Source organism: Gracilinanus agilis, chromosome 1 (assembly GCF_016433145.1).
Source record: "Gracilinanus agilis isolate LMUSP501 chromosome 1, AgileGrace, whole genome shotgun sequence".
In the NCBI taxonomy this organism is placed as follows: Eukaryota; Metazoa; Chordata; class Mammalia; order Didelphimorphia; family Didelphidae; genus Gracilinanus; species Gracilinanus agilis.
In genome coordinates this window covers 271,463,634-271,479,938 of record NC_058130.1, presented here as the reverse complement: position 1 = coordinate 271,479,938, position 16,305 = coordinate 271,463,634, and the positions used below count along the sequence as shown (strand labels likewise).

The window sequence follows — 16,305 nt, the reverse complement described above, 5'->3', positions numbered from 1 at the left end:
CTTGCCCAGGGTCACACAGCTGGGAAGTGGCTGAGGCCGGGTTTGAACCTAGGACCTCCTGTCTCTAGGCCTGACTCTCACTCCACTGAGCTACCCAGCTGCCCTTTAAGCATTCTTTTAAAAAATTTTAGTTATAAATTTTATCCCTCACTTCCCTCCTCCCTGAGATGGCAAGCAATTTGATATAGGTTACAGATGTGTAGTCATGTAAAACTCCCCATACACTTTAAAAAAAACCCTTACCTTCCATCTTAAAATCAATATTATGTATTGACTCCAAGGCAGAAGAGTGGTAAGGGCTAGGCAATGGCTGTTAAGTGACTTGCTCAGGGTCACAGAGCTAGGAAGTATCTGAGGCCAGACTTGAACCCAGAACCTCCCATCTCTAGGCCTGGCTTTCAATATACTGAGGCACCTACCTGTCTCTAAATAAATATTTGTTAATTGATTGCTTGAATAGGAACCTCAGAAGATTTTTTGATCATTTTTGATCATGACGGGCTTGGTTTTTTTTATCATTTTGACTGGCATTGAAGTTGTGATTAGAAATCATATGGGGATTTTTATGGCAAACATAAGTGATTAGAAATGAGGAAACCAATTAGAAATCTAAGTCAGAGGTAATGAGCACCTAAATTATCATAGTGACTGTGTGAGTGAAGAGAAGGGAGCAGATGGGAGAACTGTTGTGGAAATAAAATCAACAAAATTTTGTAGTTAGTTGGATATGGGGTAGAGGGAGAGAGAAGACTAGAAGATGACCTTGTCATTGTGATTCTGAGAGACCTGAAGGATGGTGGTACTCTCAAAAGGAATAAGGAGGTTTGGAGAAGGGATGGATTTAAAGGAAAGATAGAATTCTGTTTTAGACATGTTGAGTGGCTTATGGAACATTCTGTTGGAAATATACAAAAGACCCTTGATGATGTGGAACTGGAACTCAGTAAAGGGTTTGAGTCCATATATGGAATTAGTAGTCATCTCCATGGAGATGATAATTAGACTAAAGGAAGCTGGTGAGATCACCAAGAAAGAAAATGTAGAGAAAAGAGAAGAGAGCTCAGACAGGGCTCTGAAGAACGTCTATGTTTAGTGGATCAAATGAGATAATACTTGTGTAGTATTTAGCAATGTATAGTAGGCCTTTAAAAAGTGTTTTCTCTCTTCATACATCGCCCCCTCAAGAAACATTTAACATGTAGTGGGTAGGGGATAGATGAAGATCCAGAAAGGAAAATTCAGTTCAGTTAGGTAGGAAGAAAGAAAACTTGGGAGAGAGCAGTAGCTTGTAAACCAAGGAGGAAGAGAGTATCTAGGGAGAAGGTTTGCTGACAATGTAAGAGCTACACAGAGAACAAGTACTTTGAGGACTAAGAAAAGGCACTGAGGGGGCAGCTGGGTAGCTCAGTGGATTGAGAGTCAGGCCTAGAGACAGGAGGTCCTAGGTCCAAATCTGGCCTCAGACACTTCCCAGCTGTGTGACCCTGGGCAAGTCACTTGACCCCCATTGCCTACCCTTACCACTCTTCCACCAAGGAGCCAATACACAGTATTGACTCCAAGATGGAAGGTAAGGATTATATTGAAAAAAAAAAGGCTCTGAGTTTGGTAGTCAGTAAAGAGATGACTACCACAAGCTGACCATTTTTACAAAGCTTCTCCCACTTGGCTAAGTGACCATTGGCTTATAGCCTCCTCCCCAAGGAAATATTGGACTAAACCCTTATAATTAAAAAAAAAATAAAACCCTCACCTTCCATCTTAGAAATACCCATTCCAAAGCAGAAGAGCAGTAAAGGCTGGGCAATTGGAGTTGAATGACTTGCCCAGGATTACCCAGCTAGGAAGTGTCTGAGGCTGGATTTGATCCCAGGACTTTCTCTCTTCAGACCCGACTCTCCCTCCACTGTCACCTAGCTGCCCCAACCCCTTGCAATTCCTTCTCCTATATATATATGACAAGTTTTACCACAGTAAGAATGAAGGCATTTCCCCAGAGGCCCCAAGATGAGTAAGTAGTTTTGAGGTAGAGGGTTTGTACTCACCAGAAGCACGGCCTGCTTTTGGATGAAGGCTTGCTGTAGCGCCAATGTGGATGAGTCCAGACCTGGGACTACAGAGTTCCAGGCTCAGAGAGGCACCAGGATCAGGGGAATTGGGAGTTTGGGGACAGCTGGAGTCAGGTTTCAACCAGTAGGGTTCAGGAGATGTCAGGAACAAGGGGGTCAGGGAAAATGGGATAGAGGGATATTTGGGGTATGGAATCAGAATTGGTCATGGGATAGCTGAGATTGGATTCTAGTGAGCAGCTGGGGCTGCCTGAATTGATAGTGTAGGGGCAGAGGGAATTTGGGATCAGGAACGTGAAGACCAAGAGGGTTGGATCAAGGGGCATGGGAAGAATGAAAGACATACAACTTTCTGCCATCTATCCCTGACCTTAATCTCAATAGCCAACCTTCCTTCTTCCTATTTCTGGGGCTCAGTTATTAGTTTATCCTTCTTCCTCCTCCTTCCCCCTTCCTCTACCCTCCTAGCTTAGTGGGGTTTAGTGATTGTTAAGGGAAAAGTAGAAGTAGAGGAAAGAATAGGGAAGGGAATGAGAAGGAGAGATGGTGAGAGGAAGGGAGGGAAGTGGGGAAAAGGAAGAATCAGTGTGTATGGTGAGGAGGGGATGCCAAAGAGATTATATCAAGGCCCCAGCACCTGCTCTGGAGCTCCATGTCCCACCCCATGCCCTCTCTTCCTAGATCCTTAGGTGTGAAGCTGCCTGATCTTGGTGTTCAGTGAGGACTCCGACCTCTACCCCAGTGTAGTCTGCTCTCAGAATCCAGGGAAAACCAAGAAGAAAAACCAAGAAAAGTCTGGTACTGGCCAGATTTGGTGGGAGAGAGGGAGGGAATAATTAGAAGGTAATACTGACCTGATTCTTGGGGTATTCTAGAGGGCCCAGCTGGCTCCTCATCACTTTTGGGCTGGCCTCCCCCTTTCATCCTATAGGAGATGGCAGCTGGTTTCTCCAGATCCTAGAAATGGGGACCAAAGAATAATACCAAGCCAAGGGTCAAGGATCAGGGATTAAGGCCCTAAGCCCTTTCTTCCAGGATCCCAACAATCTCATCCTGTAGTAAGAGAAGGACATCAGATATGGGCACTGGGTTGGGGCCGATGGGGTTTCCCAGATTAGGGAGGCATTAACTATGTGATGCCCTCTTCTCCTGGAAAGGTCTGAGCTGGACCAGCTACCCATGTATGGCTCCATAGAGAGAGTTGGGGGTAGGGGCACAATATGGATGCCAAGGCTTAGCAGGAATCTTTCTGCTTTCTTCTGATAATAGTAGTTTAATCATGAGTCAGGAGAGAATCGGCATAGGTCTCTGACCAGATCAGATAATGAACATCAGGGGAAAGGCACACCTGCCACCAAAGAGGTCTCTGGGTAGAGGACACTCTTGGCATGGGAAGGTAGAATAGTCTGAAAAGGGGGGAGAGGTAGGGATGGGGTTTGGGTGGTAGTGGTGTTCTGACTTAGGTTCTCAGTGTGGATTCGGTACAGAGTAACAACGTGATGCTACTTAGGGGCTGAGGGGCTAGGAAGGTGGGGAATGGGAAAAGTGACTTAAAACACCTGAAGGCTGTGTGTGTGTGTGTGTGTGTGTGTGTGTGTGTGTGTGTGTGTGTGTGTAGGTGAGGGGCAGCTAGAGAAACTTGGATTGATGATGTGGAGGCAGAAGGAAGCTGGGGTCAAGAATATGAAGACCGAGGATGCTACATGAAGGGTCATGGGAAGATAGAAAGGTTGAAGAATTTCTTGTCATTCAATCCTGTCCTCAATTCAAATAATCAGTTTTCCTTTTTCCCTCCTATTTCTGGGGATCAGTTATTAATTTTCCCCTCTCTCCTCCCCCCTTCCAGCTTAGTGAGGTTAAGCTGTGTGTGTGTGTGTGTGTGTGTGTGTGTGTGTGTGTGTGTGTGTGTGAGATGGAGTGTCTTTATAATCATTTTGCATGTGAGATTATTTTAGAGAATAAGTGTGCGATGAAGTATCTATGTGTAATGGTGTTCCATTGACTCACCGCCTCCTTCCAATTATGGAAGCATGAATCATGATTAAATTGTTCTGCTTTTATTCCTGGAAGGGACATGTTAAGCTACTCCCCTAAGGTTCCACCATTTCTGTGATTTCCCCTTCCTAGGCACCATTTCCTTATGTTTACTGTTTCCCCCATTAGAATATAAGCACCTTGAGGGGTCTTACAGTCTGCTTTTAGATTTGTAGCTCTGAAACTTAATGCCGAGCCAAAGGGCTTTGCACAGAGTAAGTGCTTAATAAATACTTTCTCAGGATCAGCTAGGGGTTCAGTGGATAGCTTGGAGATGGTTCAGATGTAGCTTTAGATACTTCCTAGTTGTGTGACCTTGGGCAAGTCACTTAACTGCCACTGCTTAGCCCTTACCTCTCTTCTGCCTTGGAACTGATACTCAGTATTGATTCCAAGATGGAAGGTAAGAGTTTCAAATAAAGAAGAATCTGACGGTAGAGATTAGCTATGTGACCCTGGCCAAGTCACTTTCTGAACGTGTTTCCTCAATCTGTGAAATCTGAAAAATAGGGGCATTAAAAGCATCTACTTCTCAGGGTCGTGAGGACCAAATATGACTTAAAAGTGTTACATGAAGGCAAACTATTGGAGTCTTTGTAATTGTGTTGTGTGTTTCTATGTGTTATCTGAGGTGCCTCTCATCTTCCCACACCCTCCCTGAACACCCCACTGGGCTCCATACCGTGTTTCCATAAGCAAGCACCGGGTCAAAGAGGCTATCTAGGTAACGATCCAGTCCCTTCTGTGGGGCAGCCGGCTCCCTGAAGCTGTCTGGATCTGCTGAGAAGGTGCAGACGACAGGGGTAAATGGGTTTCCAGCCCTGCCAGGGAAACCTCCCCATGGGCAGACTGAGGCTGAGGCAGGAGAGTAGCTCTTACCCCCAAGTCTGGAACTGGCAGGGATGGGGTTAAAGCTAACATCACCTCCTTTCCCTCCCTCCAGCCACCTGCTTGTGGGCAACAGAGTCTAATGGACTGCTTTAAAGAGTTTGATTTTTGGGTCTGACATGAACTCATTGCTCAAGTCACTTAGATAGAATGGTGATGTGCCATGAAATTTAGAGCCTAAGGTTTGAATTCTCACTGTGTGGTCTTAGACTACATGATCTTTAAAAGTTTCTTCCATTTGGCATCTGAGGACCTGGATTTGAATCCTGACTTGCTACCTGTGTGGCTTTGGGCAAGTTATTTCCCTATCTTGACTTTATTTGTAAAATGAGGGTCTTAGCTACATGAATTAATGAAGAGTGAAACAAGAAGAACCAGAAGAACATTGTACACAGTAACTGAAACATTGTAGGATGAACAAATGTAATAGACTGCTACTAATAACAATGCAATGATCCAGGACAATCCCGAGGGACTTATGAGAAAGATTGTTATCCTGATCAAGAGAAAGAACTGTGGGAGTAGAAATCCAGAAGAAAACATCATTTATCACTTGTTTATATAGGTATACGATTTGGGGTTTTGTTTTTAAAGGATTCCTTTATTACAAAAATGAACAACATGGATAAGATTTTGAGTGATAACATGTGGGATTTCTTGTCAGTTCCAGGAGGGGAGAGGGAAGAAGGGAGGGAAAGGACATGGATCATATAACCATGGGAAAAAAACAAAAACAAAAACAAAATGAGGGTCTTAGACTACATGATCTTTAAAGGTTTCTTCCATTTGGAGTCTGAAAGCCTGGGTTTGAATCCTAACTCTCTACCTGTGTGGCTTTGGGCAAGTCATTTCCCTATCTTGATCTTATCTGTAAAATGAGGATCTTAGATTACATGATCTTTAAAGGTTCCTTCCAGCTCTGAAGTCCATTGAGCCTCAGTTTCCCTAAATGTGAAATGGGGTTAATAATCACTGTTTTAGAGCTCTTGCAGAGCTGTCGGGAAGATCTTATCATGCGTAAGCTATGACACTATAAAATGAAGAATAACCCAGAGAGAAGAGGGAAGGAATGCTCCACAAGGGTTCAGGAGTGTCCAGAAGGATCCAAGTGATGGCCAAAGGGCTATGGATTAATGGTGAAGGGGCTCACCATGACTGAAATAACTCTCTGAGTCGGGAAGTTTTGTTGTCCGAATGGAGCGCCCTCTATACCGGGGAAGGGCTGGTGTCTCCTCATCCGAGTCCCAGTTATTTCCAAACACCCTATAGAGACATAGGGAACATCTTAGCTGGTTCTGTACTTCTCCTACAAAACTCAGGATCCAGAGTTTGCTGCAGGACTATACCATCAAATATGTCCTACAGGAGAGTACTCTGGGTTCATTCTTTCAAAATAGACTTCAACTCAGTAGGAGGCTTCCTGTCCTCTACTCCCTTCCCAGAGCTCTCCATTCCACCCCTTAGTATTTGGAAGGGACCTGTTTATTTAAAGGGGATGATTCAGAGGCAGCAAGGTGGCTCACTGGATAGAGTGCTATGCCTGGAGACAGAAGATCCTGGGTTCAAATCTGGTCTCAGATACTTCCTAGCTGTGTGACCCTAGAACAAGTCTCCAACCCCATTGTCTCTAGCCCTTACCACTCTTCTGCCTTGAAACCAATACATAGTATTGATTCTAAGACAGAAGGCAAGAGTTAAAAAAAAAAAAGGGTGCTGCTCCTCTTTTATCTCTGCCCTTTAACATCTTGGAACCATTATCTCCATCAGCCTAGGACCCAAGGTGAATAAAAGTCGCTTGTCCTGATCCACCCCAACAGCAGCAGCTTATGGGAAAAACTTCTAGAGATGGGTCAGACTATGTGTGATGGAGGGAGGGCAGGGGGCTAGTTAGCTACCTACATTCTGGAGCTGCTCCTGCCCTTCTCTGCGCCCTCCGATGTGATGATAAAGTACGATTTCTGCTTGGGGAAATCCCAGATGAGCTCCATGTCTGAGATCAGATCCAGCACATAATCGTGGCCCGCCAACTCAGCCCACTGGCTACCATTCTTCAAAGAAACTGTCCAGCCTCTCCAGCCATCCGTTAGACCCCTGAGGATGTTGGGAATTCAGAGTTTGAGGATGTGGAAAGGGTCAGTGTGCCACTACCAAGTCACACCGCCCTGGGGGAGCCCACAATGACCATTCTGTTAGCCTGAGGAAAGGCTGGGAATGTTTGCCTTTTTTTTTTTTTTTTGGTATCTTCAGTGTTTAACACAACACCTAGTACACAGTAGTGGCTTAATAAATGCTTGTTCATCTGTTGGCATTTCTTAAGACACTGGGAGCACAGATCCTGGTCCACAGTAGGGATTTAATAAATGCTTGTTGATATGTTGGCTTTTTAAAAAAGATGCTGCTATGGAAGGCAGTACAGTAGACTCACAATGTCTTGGCCTCACTGTAACTTGGCTCTGACATGTAGTGACTTGGGAAAATCACAGCTTTTATGAAGTTCAATTTTCTCATGCCTAAAAGAATGGTACTCATTGTACTACCTATCTCATATAATTGTTGTAAATCCTTTTGTACTCTCCTTTCCTTCTTTGTAGAAGTAGAGGGACTAAGGGCAGCTAGGTTGCTTAGTAGAGAGAGTGCCAGGATTAGAGTTGGGAAGACCAGGGTTCAAATCTGGTTTAGATAATTCCTAGCTGTGTGACCCTGGGCAAGTCACTTAACCTCCATTGCCTAGCCTTTACTACTCTTCTGCTTTAGAATGGCTATTTAGTATCGAATCTAGGACAGAAGGTATGGGTTAAAAAATGCAGGGGAACTATGACTACGGAAAATTACATATATTGCAATTAGTTTTCCTTTATCTGATTTTTTTGGGGTTTTTTTTGTGGTTGTTACAAAGGAAGTCTTATTGCATAGGGGACAAGGGAAGAAATTAAAGTGTTAATAGAAACAAAGTGCAAAGGAGCTAGGTAGCTCAATGGATAGAGAGCCAAGCCTGGAGACACTTCTTAGTTGGATAGAGAGCCTCAGACACTTCTTTTTTTTTTATTTTTTTAGACACTTCTTAGTTGTGTGACCCTGGACAAGTCACAACCCCAGTTACCTAGCCCTTACCACTCTTCTGCTTAGAAACAATGAATAGTATTGATTTTAAGACAGTAGGTAAGAGTTTTAAAAAAAACCCAAACTGCAAGATTTCTCAAAGTCTTTAGTGCTATTTAAAGCTTTTAAAGCTAAATTGAGACTTTTGGGATATCTGGTATATCAATGCTTTTTTCCCTCCTCCCAGAAATCCTTTATGCACCATAGAAATGTGAGCTTTTATTAATATCTGGTTGCACAAGAACTCATCAGCCAAATCTGATTAAAATATACAGCCTCTTTTGTCTTCCTTATAAATTTGTTGTCACAAAGGATAATCCATTGATTAGAGTGCCATATTCAACAACAAAGATGTTGTAAAAACAAAATACAGGGAGTCCCCAAAATCGCAGTACTGCTTTAAGTGTTAATAGCTTAAGACTTTCGAGATACCCTGTACATCATTGTTTCCTCCCCACCTCCCCATGCACTCTAGAAATGTGAGGTTTTATTAATATCTGGCTGGATGGGGAACTCATCAGTCAAAGAGAATTTGAAATAGACATGTTCAGGCCAATGAGAGCGAAGGCTGAATACAAGCAGGGCACGAGGCTTTGAAGAATAATGAATGACCTAAAGAACAGAAGAGCAGAGGCTTCTGGGGAATGCTATGGACTGTTAGCAAAGGGCTTTTAAAGCTATTTGGGGGGAAATGGGAAGATCAAACAAAGAAGAGGATCCCTGCTGGGGATGGTTGGAACTCTCCTAAAGGACAATGGAGAGGAGGGAGAACGACTCTGCTATTATCATGTCTCTCTTTTCCCCACCCAGGACAATGATTTCCTACTCTTGGAAGGAGGGAACGAAAAAGGTTAACAGGGAACTGAAACCTATGCCTCGTAAGGAAGCACCTAATTATCTTCAAGGAGTTCAAATCAGGTGCAGGTACTACCTCTCTGGCTACTGAAGTGACCTGAAGGTACCATGTTGAGTTACTTGCTAATGGAAATCTTTGAAAAATCATGGCGAATGGGAGAGATGCGATAGGACTGGGAAAAGGAAACGTTATCAACTCTAAAAGGGGAAAGGAAAGAAAGAAAGAAAGAAAGAAAGAAAGAAAGAAAGAAAGAAAGAAGGTAGATTCTTTGAACTATAGACCAATGAGCTCACCTTCAATTCCTGGCAAAAAGTCATTATTCAAGGGATGGTTCTTTGATTTGGAAAGGGAAGTAGGAAAACCATGAACTGATAAGGGATCATGTTGCACTGTAAAAAGACCATAGAACTTGGAGTCTAAGGAGCTGGGTTTGAATCCTGACTTACGACCTGTGTGACCCTGGGCAAGCCACTTCTCTCTTTTGGTCTCAGTTTCCTTATCTATAAAATGAGGCTCCCAGACTACATGAAAAACCACTTGTACAGCAGAGAGGTGCTCAGTGGATAGAGAGCCAGGTCTGGAGACAGGAAGTCCTGGGTTCAAATTTGATCTCAGACACTTCCTAGCTGTGTGACCTTGGGTGAGTCATTAACCCCATATTGCCTAGCCCTTACTGTTCTTCTGCCTTGGAATGGACACTTAGTATTGATTCTAAGACAGAAGGTAAGGGTTAAGAAACGAAACAAGTTGCACCAGATACCTTCATCTTCTTTATTGATAGGACTACTAGGCTGGCAGATCAGGGGAATGACATAGATAGAATATGACTAATTTTTAGCAGAGTCTTAGGAGCAGCTAGGTGGGTCTGGAGTGGGAGGACCTGAGTTCAAGTCCAGTCTCAGACATTTACTAGCTGTGTGACTTTGGGCAAGTCACTTAGCCCTGCCTGTCTAAGTTTTCTCATCTGTAAAATGAGCCAGAGAAGGAAATGGCAAAACCACTCTAGCATCTCTGCTAAGAAAATCCCAAATGGGGTCATGGAGAGTCAGATATGACTAAAATGAATGAACAATAAAATTGACAATGTTTTATGATAGCGTGGACAACATGAAAAGATATTGATGGTAGTACAGTCAGGTGAATTTGGAATTGTCCAATTGTCCAGACCCAAGGAGGAATGTTTAATGGATCAGTTACAATTTAGAGAGAGATCTCTATTGGAATGTGGATGGATTTTGTCCTTGACTCTATGCTATTCATTATTAATCAGTGATTTGAATGGAAGTATTAGAGAACACGTTTTTTAAATTTTGTATCTGATACAAAATAAGATAGCTGAATAACAAAATTGGGACCAAAACACTTAAATAGTCTGGAACAATGGGCCAAAGATAATAAGGTGAAATGTTACACACACACACACACACACACACATTTATATGCAATATAGTTGTACTATAAATATATATATACACAATAGAAATGTGTTTTTATTATTATTTGATTGCACAGAGAACTTGTACAAATATACACACACATAAATTATAAGGATGATATTAGAAAATAAGTCTTGTTATATTAATTTAGGGATAAGAAGTAGAGAAGCTGGCTTGAGAAAGAATTGGAGTTTGAAGCAGATATGAGACAAAGTGTCAATTTCAAATCTTGACAGTTTAACGGTTTTTCTGTGACAGTTACTCTTTCTGAGTGGGGGAGTTGGTCTCTGGCGTTGGCAGAGTCACTCACAGAGACTCTCTCTGGGGGCTTGGAGGAAGTGACTTCTCTCTCTCTTTCTCTCTGTGACTTCTCTCTCTCTCTCTCTGTGACTTCTCTCTCTCTCTCTTTCTCTCTCTCTCTCTCTCTCTTTCTCTCTCTCTCTCTCTCTCTCTCTCTCTCTCTCTCTCTCTCTCTCTCTCTCTCTCTCTCTCTCTCACTATCTGAGGTAAAAGGAAAAGAGGAAAAAAAACCTGAAGGAGTTTAGCGTTTTCTTTTTTCCAACTTGGGAAACACTATTGACTCTCTATTACTGTTTTATAGATTGTTTTAACTCTGAGAAGGCCAAAGAAAACCCTGGTCTTTGGTTTGGACTCTGAGTCTGTTAAGGCTCAGAGTCTCAACTTGGTTCTTGTTGAGACTCAGCCAGCTAGCCTTTGTTATTTTTATAACTTGGAGGTGAAGTTAAGAATTATAAGGATAATAGTGTTAGTTTATTTAGAATAATAATTAGGAGTTAGAAATTCTTTTTTATCCTTATATCTTTCAATAAATATTTTATTTTTCATAACAAGAGTCTCTTTAGCATCCTTGCACCTGGTCCTGAAGGGAATTTCACTTATGAGCTTTACTGATATAAACTGAAGATACTTTGTTAGCAAAGCAAGCAGAGTATCAGAAATCAGTTTATAATCTATAACCAATTGTTTACCTTTTATTTTTACAGTATGGAGAGAGAAAAAGAGTCACCTCATCCCCACTCCAATAAGGCATCAGAGTTGGACTTCAGTGTAAATACACACATGTATGGATATACATATATAGGATGATCCCAAACAATCTGCAGTGGGATAAATCTTGGGAAAGATATAAGAATTCACAAAAATGAAAGCTTTTAGATGGTGCTATAGATGGAGCACTGGAAGTCTGAGTTCAATAGCAATCTGGAAGACCTGAGTTCAAATTCAGCCTCAGAAACTTACTAGCTCTGTGACCCTGGACCAGTCACTTAAACCCAATTGCCTAGCCCTTACCCTTCTTCTGTTTTGGAACTGATACTTGGTATCTATTCTAAGACAGAAGGTAAGAGTTTAAAAAAATTTGAAAGGGACTTCTTTGGGAAATAGTGAGTTCCCCATCCCTGATTGTTTTCAAGTAGAGTCTGAATAATTACTTTTTGGAGGATATTATAAAGGAGAATCATGCTTCATGTGGTGCTTGGACTAGACAGCTTTAGGATTACTTCCAGTTCTGAAATTTTATGATCCATACCTGTGTTTTAAAATATCTCCAGTCACATCTTCCCCTGTGCTCCATGAATGGATTGGGCAAGAAAACTGGTCCCCTGGAAAGTCAAAGAATTGGTTGATGGATTCTACTCAGAAATTAGTTCTCAAATTTACCAAGTTATATCAGTCTTCTCACCTGGGGTCTCTCACATTATCTTTCCCTTTTCCATTCCTTCTGTTATCACCCTATTTCATAGGTGCCCTTTTTCTTGGATCACTGAAACCGACTTCTAACTGGCCTCCCCCCTCCCATCTCTCCCACTTTCAGTTCATTCTGCAGTTATTGCCAGATTTTCCTTAAACATTGCTTTTGGTATGTTGGCCCCTTGTTTAGAAACCTTTATTGCTGCTAGGCTAAAGCCTAATTCCTCTTTCTGGTGTTCAGAGCCTTCCATGATAACCTGTACTCACCACCCTACTTCTCTACTCATATATTTCACACCTCTCCTATACAAACTCTTTGGTCTAATCTTTCATGTTGTTGTTCAGTCATGTCTGACTCTTCATGACCCTGTTCGGGATTTTCTTGGCAAAGATACTGGAGTGATTTGCCATTTCCTTCTCTAGCTCTTTTTATAGATGATGAAACTGAGGCCAACAGAGTTAAACATGTAATTGGTAAACTAAATTTCTTTGTAAGAATAAAAATAGAAATTTGTTATTACATGTAATTGTTAAAATATCTTTATAAAAATGAAAATAGAAGTTTGTTGCTATATGTAATTGGCAAAATAAAATATATTTAATGAAAATAGAAGTTTGTTGTTACATGTAATATCTTTACCAGGATCACACAGCTAGTAAGTCTGAGATCAGATTTTAACTCAGGAAGACTTGTCTTCCTGACTCAAGTCCTGGCACCCTATCTACTTTGCCACCTACCTATTCCTTCATGTATCATGTGAATTCCTGCTTCTGCTTTTTGTTCACACCATTCTCTTGCCTAGCAATGCTCTATGCCTCTCTTACTGTTCATATTTTGCTCATTCTTCAAGGCCAAAATCAAGTTCTCCATAAAGGCTTCCTTGATTACTAGAGGCAAAGTGATCTCTCCCTTCTCTAACCTCCAATTCTTCCTGGACTAAATTGACTGGCAATTTACCACATCCTATCTTGCAAAAGATCTTGTGCTCTTAGTTAACTTTTCTTCTGTGCGTCTCGTGCCTTTGGGGCCAGGAAGAGAGTCATCCTTTACTCTTAAAAAACAAAACCTTCTGTCTTAGAATCAATACTGAGTATTGGTTTCAAGGCAGAAGAGCAGTAAGGACTAGGCAATGGGGGTTAAGTGACTTGCCCAGGGATAGACAGCTAGGAAGTGTCTGAATCAGACTTGAACCCAGGACCTCCCATCTCTGAGCTTGGCCCCCCCCCCCATCCTTTACTCTTGTTTCCCCAAACCTATTACCAACCAGAGAGTTGGTCATATAAGAAGTGGTCCAAAGGACACATGGCTCCTTTCTCTTCCTGAGTCTGACCACATAGACAGTTGTGGGATAGAGAGTAGGAAAGGGGCCAGGGGCTACCTGACTCAGATCTTTCTTTGGCTCTTGGGTCTGATATTATAGACCACGTAGAAGGAGACCCAGTTTCTAGACTTGGTTCTGCCACTAACTGTATGACCTTAGGGGAATCTCTTCACCTTTTTTGAACTCAATTCTCTTCTGCAAAATGAATAGATTTTGCTAATAACCACTGAGGATACTTCATACTTTCTAAAATTCTACATATCTGTAAAGTCTTCCTGAATTATCTCTCTACTCCCTCCCTACTTCACCTTTTCCTCCCACCACCCAACTCTCTTCACTTCCCCAACGCACCATTGAAGCAGTAAACATCTAGGGCCATGTTGGCTTTCTTTTGAGTAACAGTCCACTCAAGCAGGGTTGGAGGGAAGGTTCGGGCAGCTCCAGGACCCTTCTGGGCCTTGGCCATGGCCTGTATGAGTCTATGCTGACACACAGCCTGGAAGCCGTTTTGGGCATGATCAGAGACGAACCTGGGGAGGATCAGAGGATAAGTACACTTCAGGGACGAAGGGAAACACAGAAGAAACCTGGCTACCAAAGGGCAATTCAATGCTTCCCTATAGCACCGTTAGAGGTAGCAAGGCATAGAATGTTAGACATAGAGTCAGGGATCTGGGTTCAAATCCCACCTCAGAAACTTACCAGCTATGTGGCTAAAATAGGATAAAATAATTAAGTTCTGAGAGTTTCAGCTTCTTCATTTTCAAAATGCAGATAATAAAACTTGTACTACCTACACTATAGAGTCATTTGGAGCAAAGCACTTTGTAAACCTTAAAGCAGTATACCAATGTGAATTATTATCATAAGAAGAATAAAGAGTTCCCAGATAATGAAGGAGGTTACATTCCAAAGTCAGTTGTTTGGAAGAAGGAAATAATTTTAGTTTTCTTTCTTTCTTTCTTTCTTTCTTTCTTTCTTTCTTTCTTTCTTTCTTTCTTTCTTTCTTTCTTTCTTTCTTTCTTTCTTTCTTTCTTTCTTTCTTTCTTTCTTTCTTTCTTTCTTTCTTTCTTTCTTTCTTTCTTTCTTTCTTAATTGAACATTTTATTTTCCCAATTACATGCAATAACAATTTTCCATAAAAGTTTCCCAAACTTATAAGATCCAAATCGTCTACCTTTCTCCCTTCTCTCCTCCATTCTGGAAATGATAAGCAAGCAAAACATTTGATGGAAATTGTTGTAACATAGAAATATACCCCTGGTTCAAATGTCTATTTCACAGAAAATAGTGATACTCCCATTGTAGCTTTAAGAGCCAGATGAAAATTCAGATTGAATGTTAGAAAATTAATTTGTGTTGGCTATTTAAAAAGTCAGTTGAGAAAATGTCAAGTATTTCTCCCTAAGGAAACAGGGAGAAGATGAGTATTCCCCATCTATGAGGATCTATTAAGAATCTATGGAGAGGGGGCAACTGGGTGGCTCAGTGGATTGAGAGTCAGGTCTAGAGACAGAAGGTCCTAGGTTCAAATCTGGTCTCAGACACTTCCCAGCTGTGTGACCCTGGGCAAGTCATTTGATCCCCATTGCCTAGCCCTTACCATTCTTCTGCCTTGGAGCCAATACACAGTATTGACTCCAAGACGGAAGGTAGGGGTTTAAAAAAAAAAAAGAATCTATGGAGAAAGAAAACAGGAAGAAGGTGAGAAGAAACTTCTTCCTTATAGGAAAGATTTTAACTGTGTTGTCCACAAAGGAACTTTATAAAGATAATTTTAATTATAATGAAATAACATATAATGTGTAATAAATAACATATAATTATGATATAATATGTAAATTAGTTTAAGATAATTAACTTTAAAGAGATAATTTTATGAAGCATTTTTGAGGGACTATTAAGTACAGTGAATTTTTGAAGGGAAGACAGAAAAAAAGAACTAATATTGAGGAAAAATTGTAAAAAAGATTCTTAAAAGGCTTTAACCAATATTTGGAGTGAACTGAATGGTGGAAGACCAAGTTTTTAGACAAGCAAAGAGGAATTTACTACTGTTATTTTGAGAGTTGAAGTGACTTGAGCTGTAACACTGATGATAGCCAAAAAATGTTGTAGATATATTTCTAGGTTTATTATTGATTTAATTTACTAATAAATTATACATATTCAGTAATTTTAATATTTATTTACTTATAGATACAGGAGTAATTATTATTGGAAATGGAGATTTTTCCCATTTTATTAAATAGTTAATATTTAATGAATTTAAATGGAACCTGGAACTATGTAATGAATGGAAAAGATTGGAAGTCTATTAACGAAGAATAAATTAACATAATGTACCTCTAAATTGCTATAGATCTTAAAAGAATAAAACTAAATATATAGTAATATATAGTAACAAATATATAGTAATATATATAGTATAGTAATAAATATATACCAAGAGCTAGGTTGAGGTTGGTTGACCTACAATTGATTTGATTAGACCCTAGACCGGTGATGGCAAACCTTTTAGAGATTGAGATCCCAAACTGCACCCTCATGCAGCATGTGAGCTCCCCAGCCTTACTTCAGCCTCGGAGGCAGGAAGTACTCCCATTGGATGATAGGAAAAAACGTGTTTGGGCACAATGGAGAGGAGGAAGGGAGCAGCCTCCTCCAGCAAGTGTGCCATAGGTTCACCAACACGGCCCTAGAACTCATAACTTTGCTTCTCTTTGTTAGAAATGGGGAATGACACTCTCACAATATGTTACATATAGGATTGGTGCTTTTCTATTTTTTTAGAGGTTTTATTCTTTTTCCACTTACATTGGGATACAAAGAGAAGTTTCTTGAGAAGGGATGGGAACAAGAGGTCAGGACTAAGATTTTTCTTGCTCATT

General features: G+C 41.1%; 1 protein-coding gene across 1 annotated transcript in view; it reads right to left on the bottom strand.

Annotated features, from left to right (window-relative positions):
* The window catches only part of MYO15A (myosin XVA), a 145,247-nt gene that overhangs the window by 53,764 nt on the left and 75,178 nt on the right, over positions 1-16,305 (bottom strand). Inside the window, 7 exon segments of the mRNA XM_044679943.1 lie at positions 2,046-2,107; positions 2,924-3,026; positions 4,786-4,880; positions 6,142-6,254; positions 6,891-7,082; positions 11,932-12,004; positions 13,766-13,944. Coding sequence (XP_044535878.1) covers positions 2,046-2,107; positions 2,924-3,026; positions 4,786-4,880; positions 6,142-6,254; positions 6,891-7,082; positions 11,932-12,004; positions 13,766-13,944 — 817 coding nt within the window.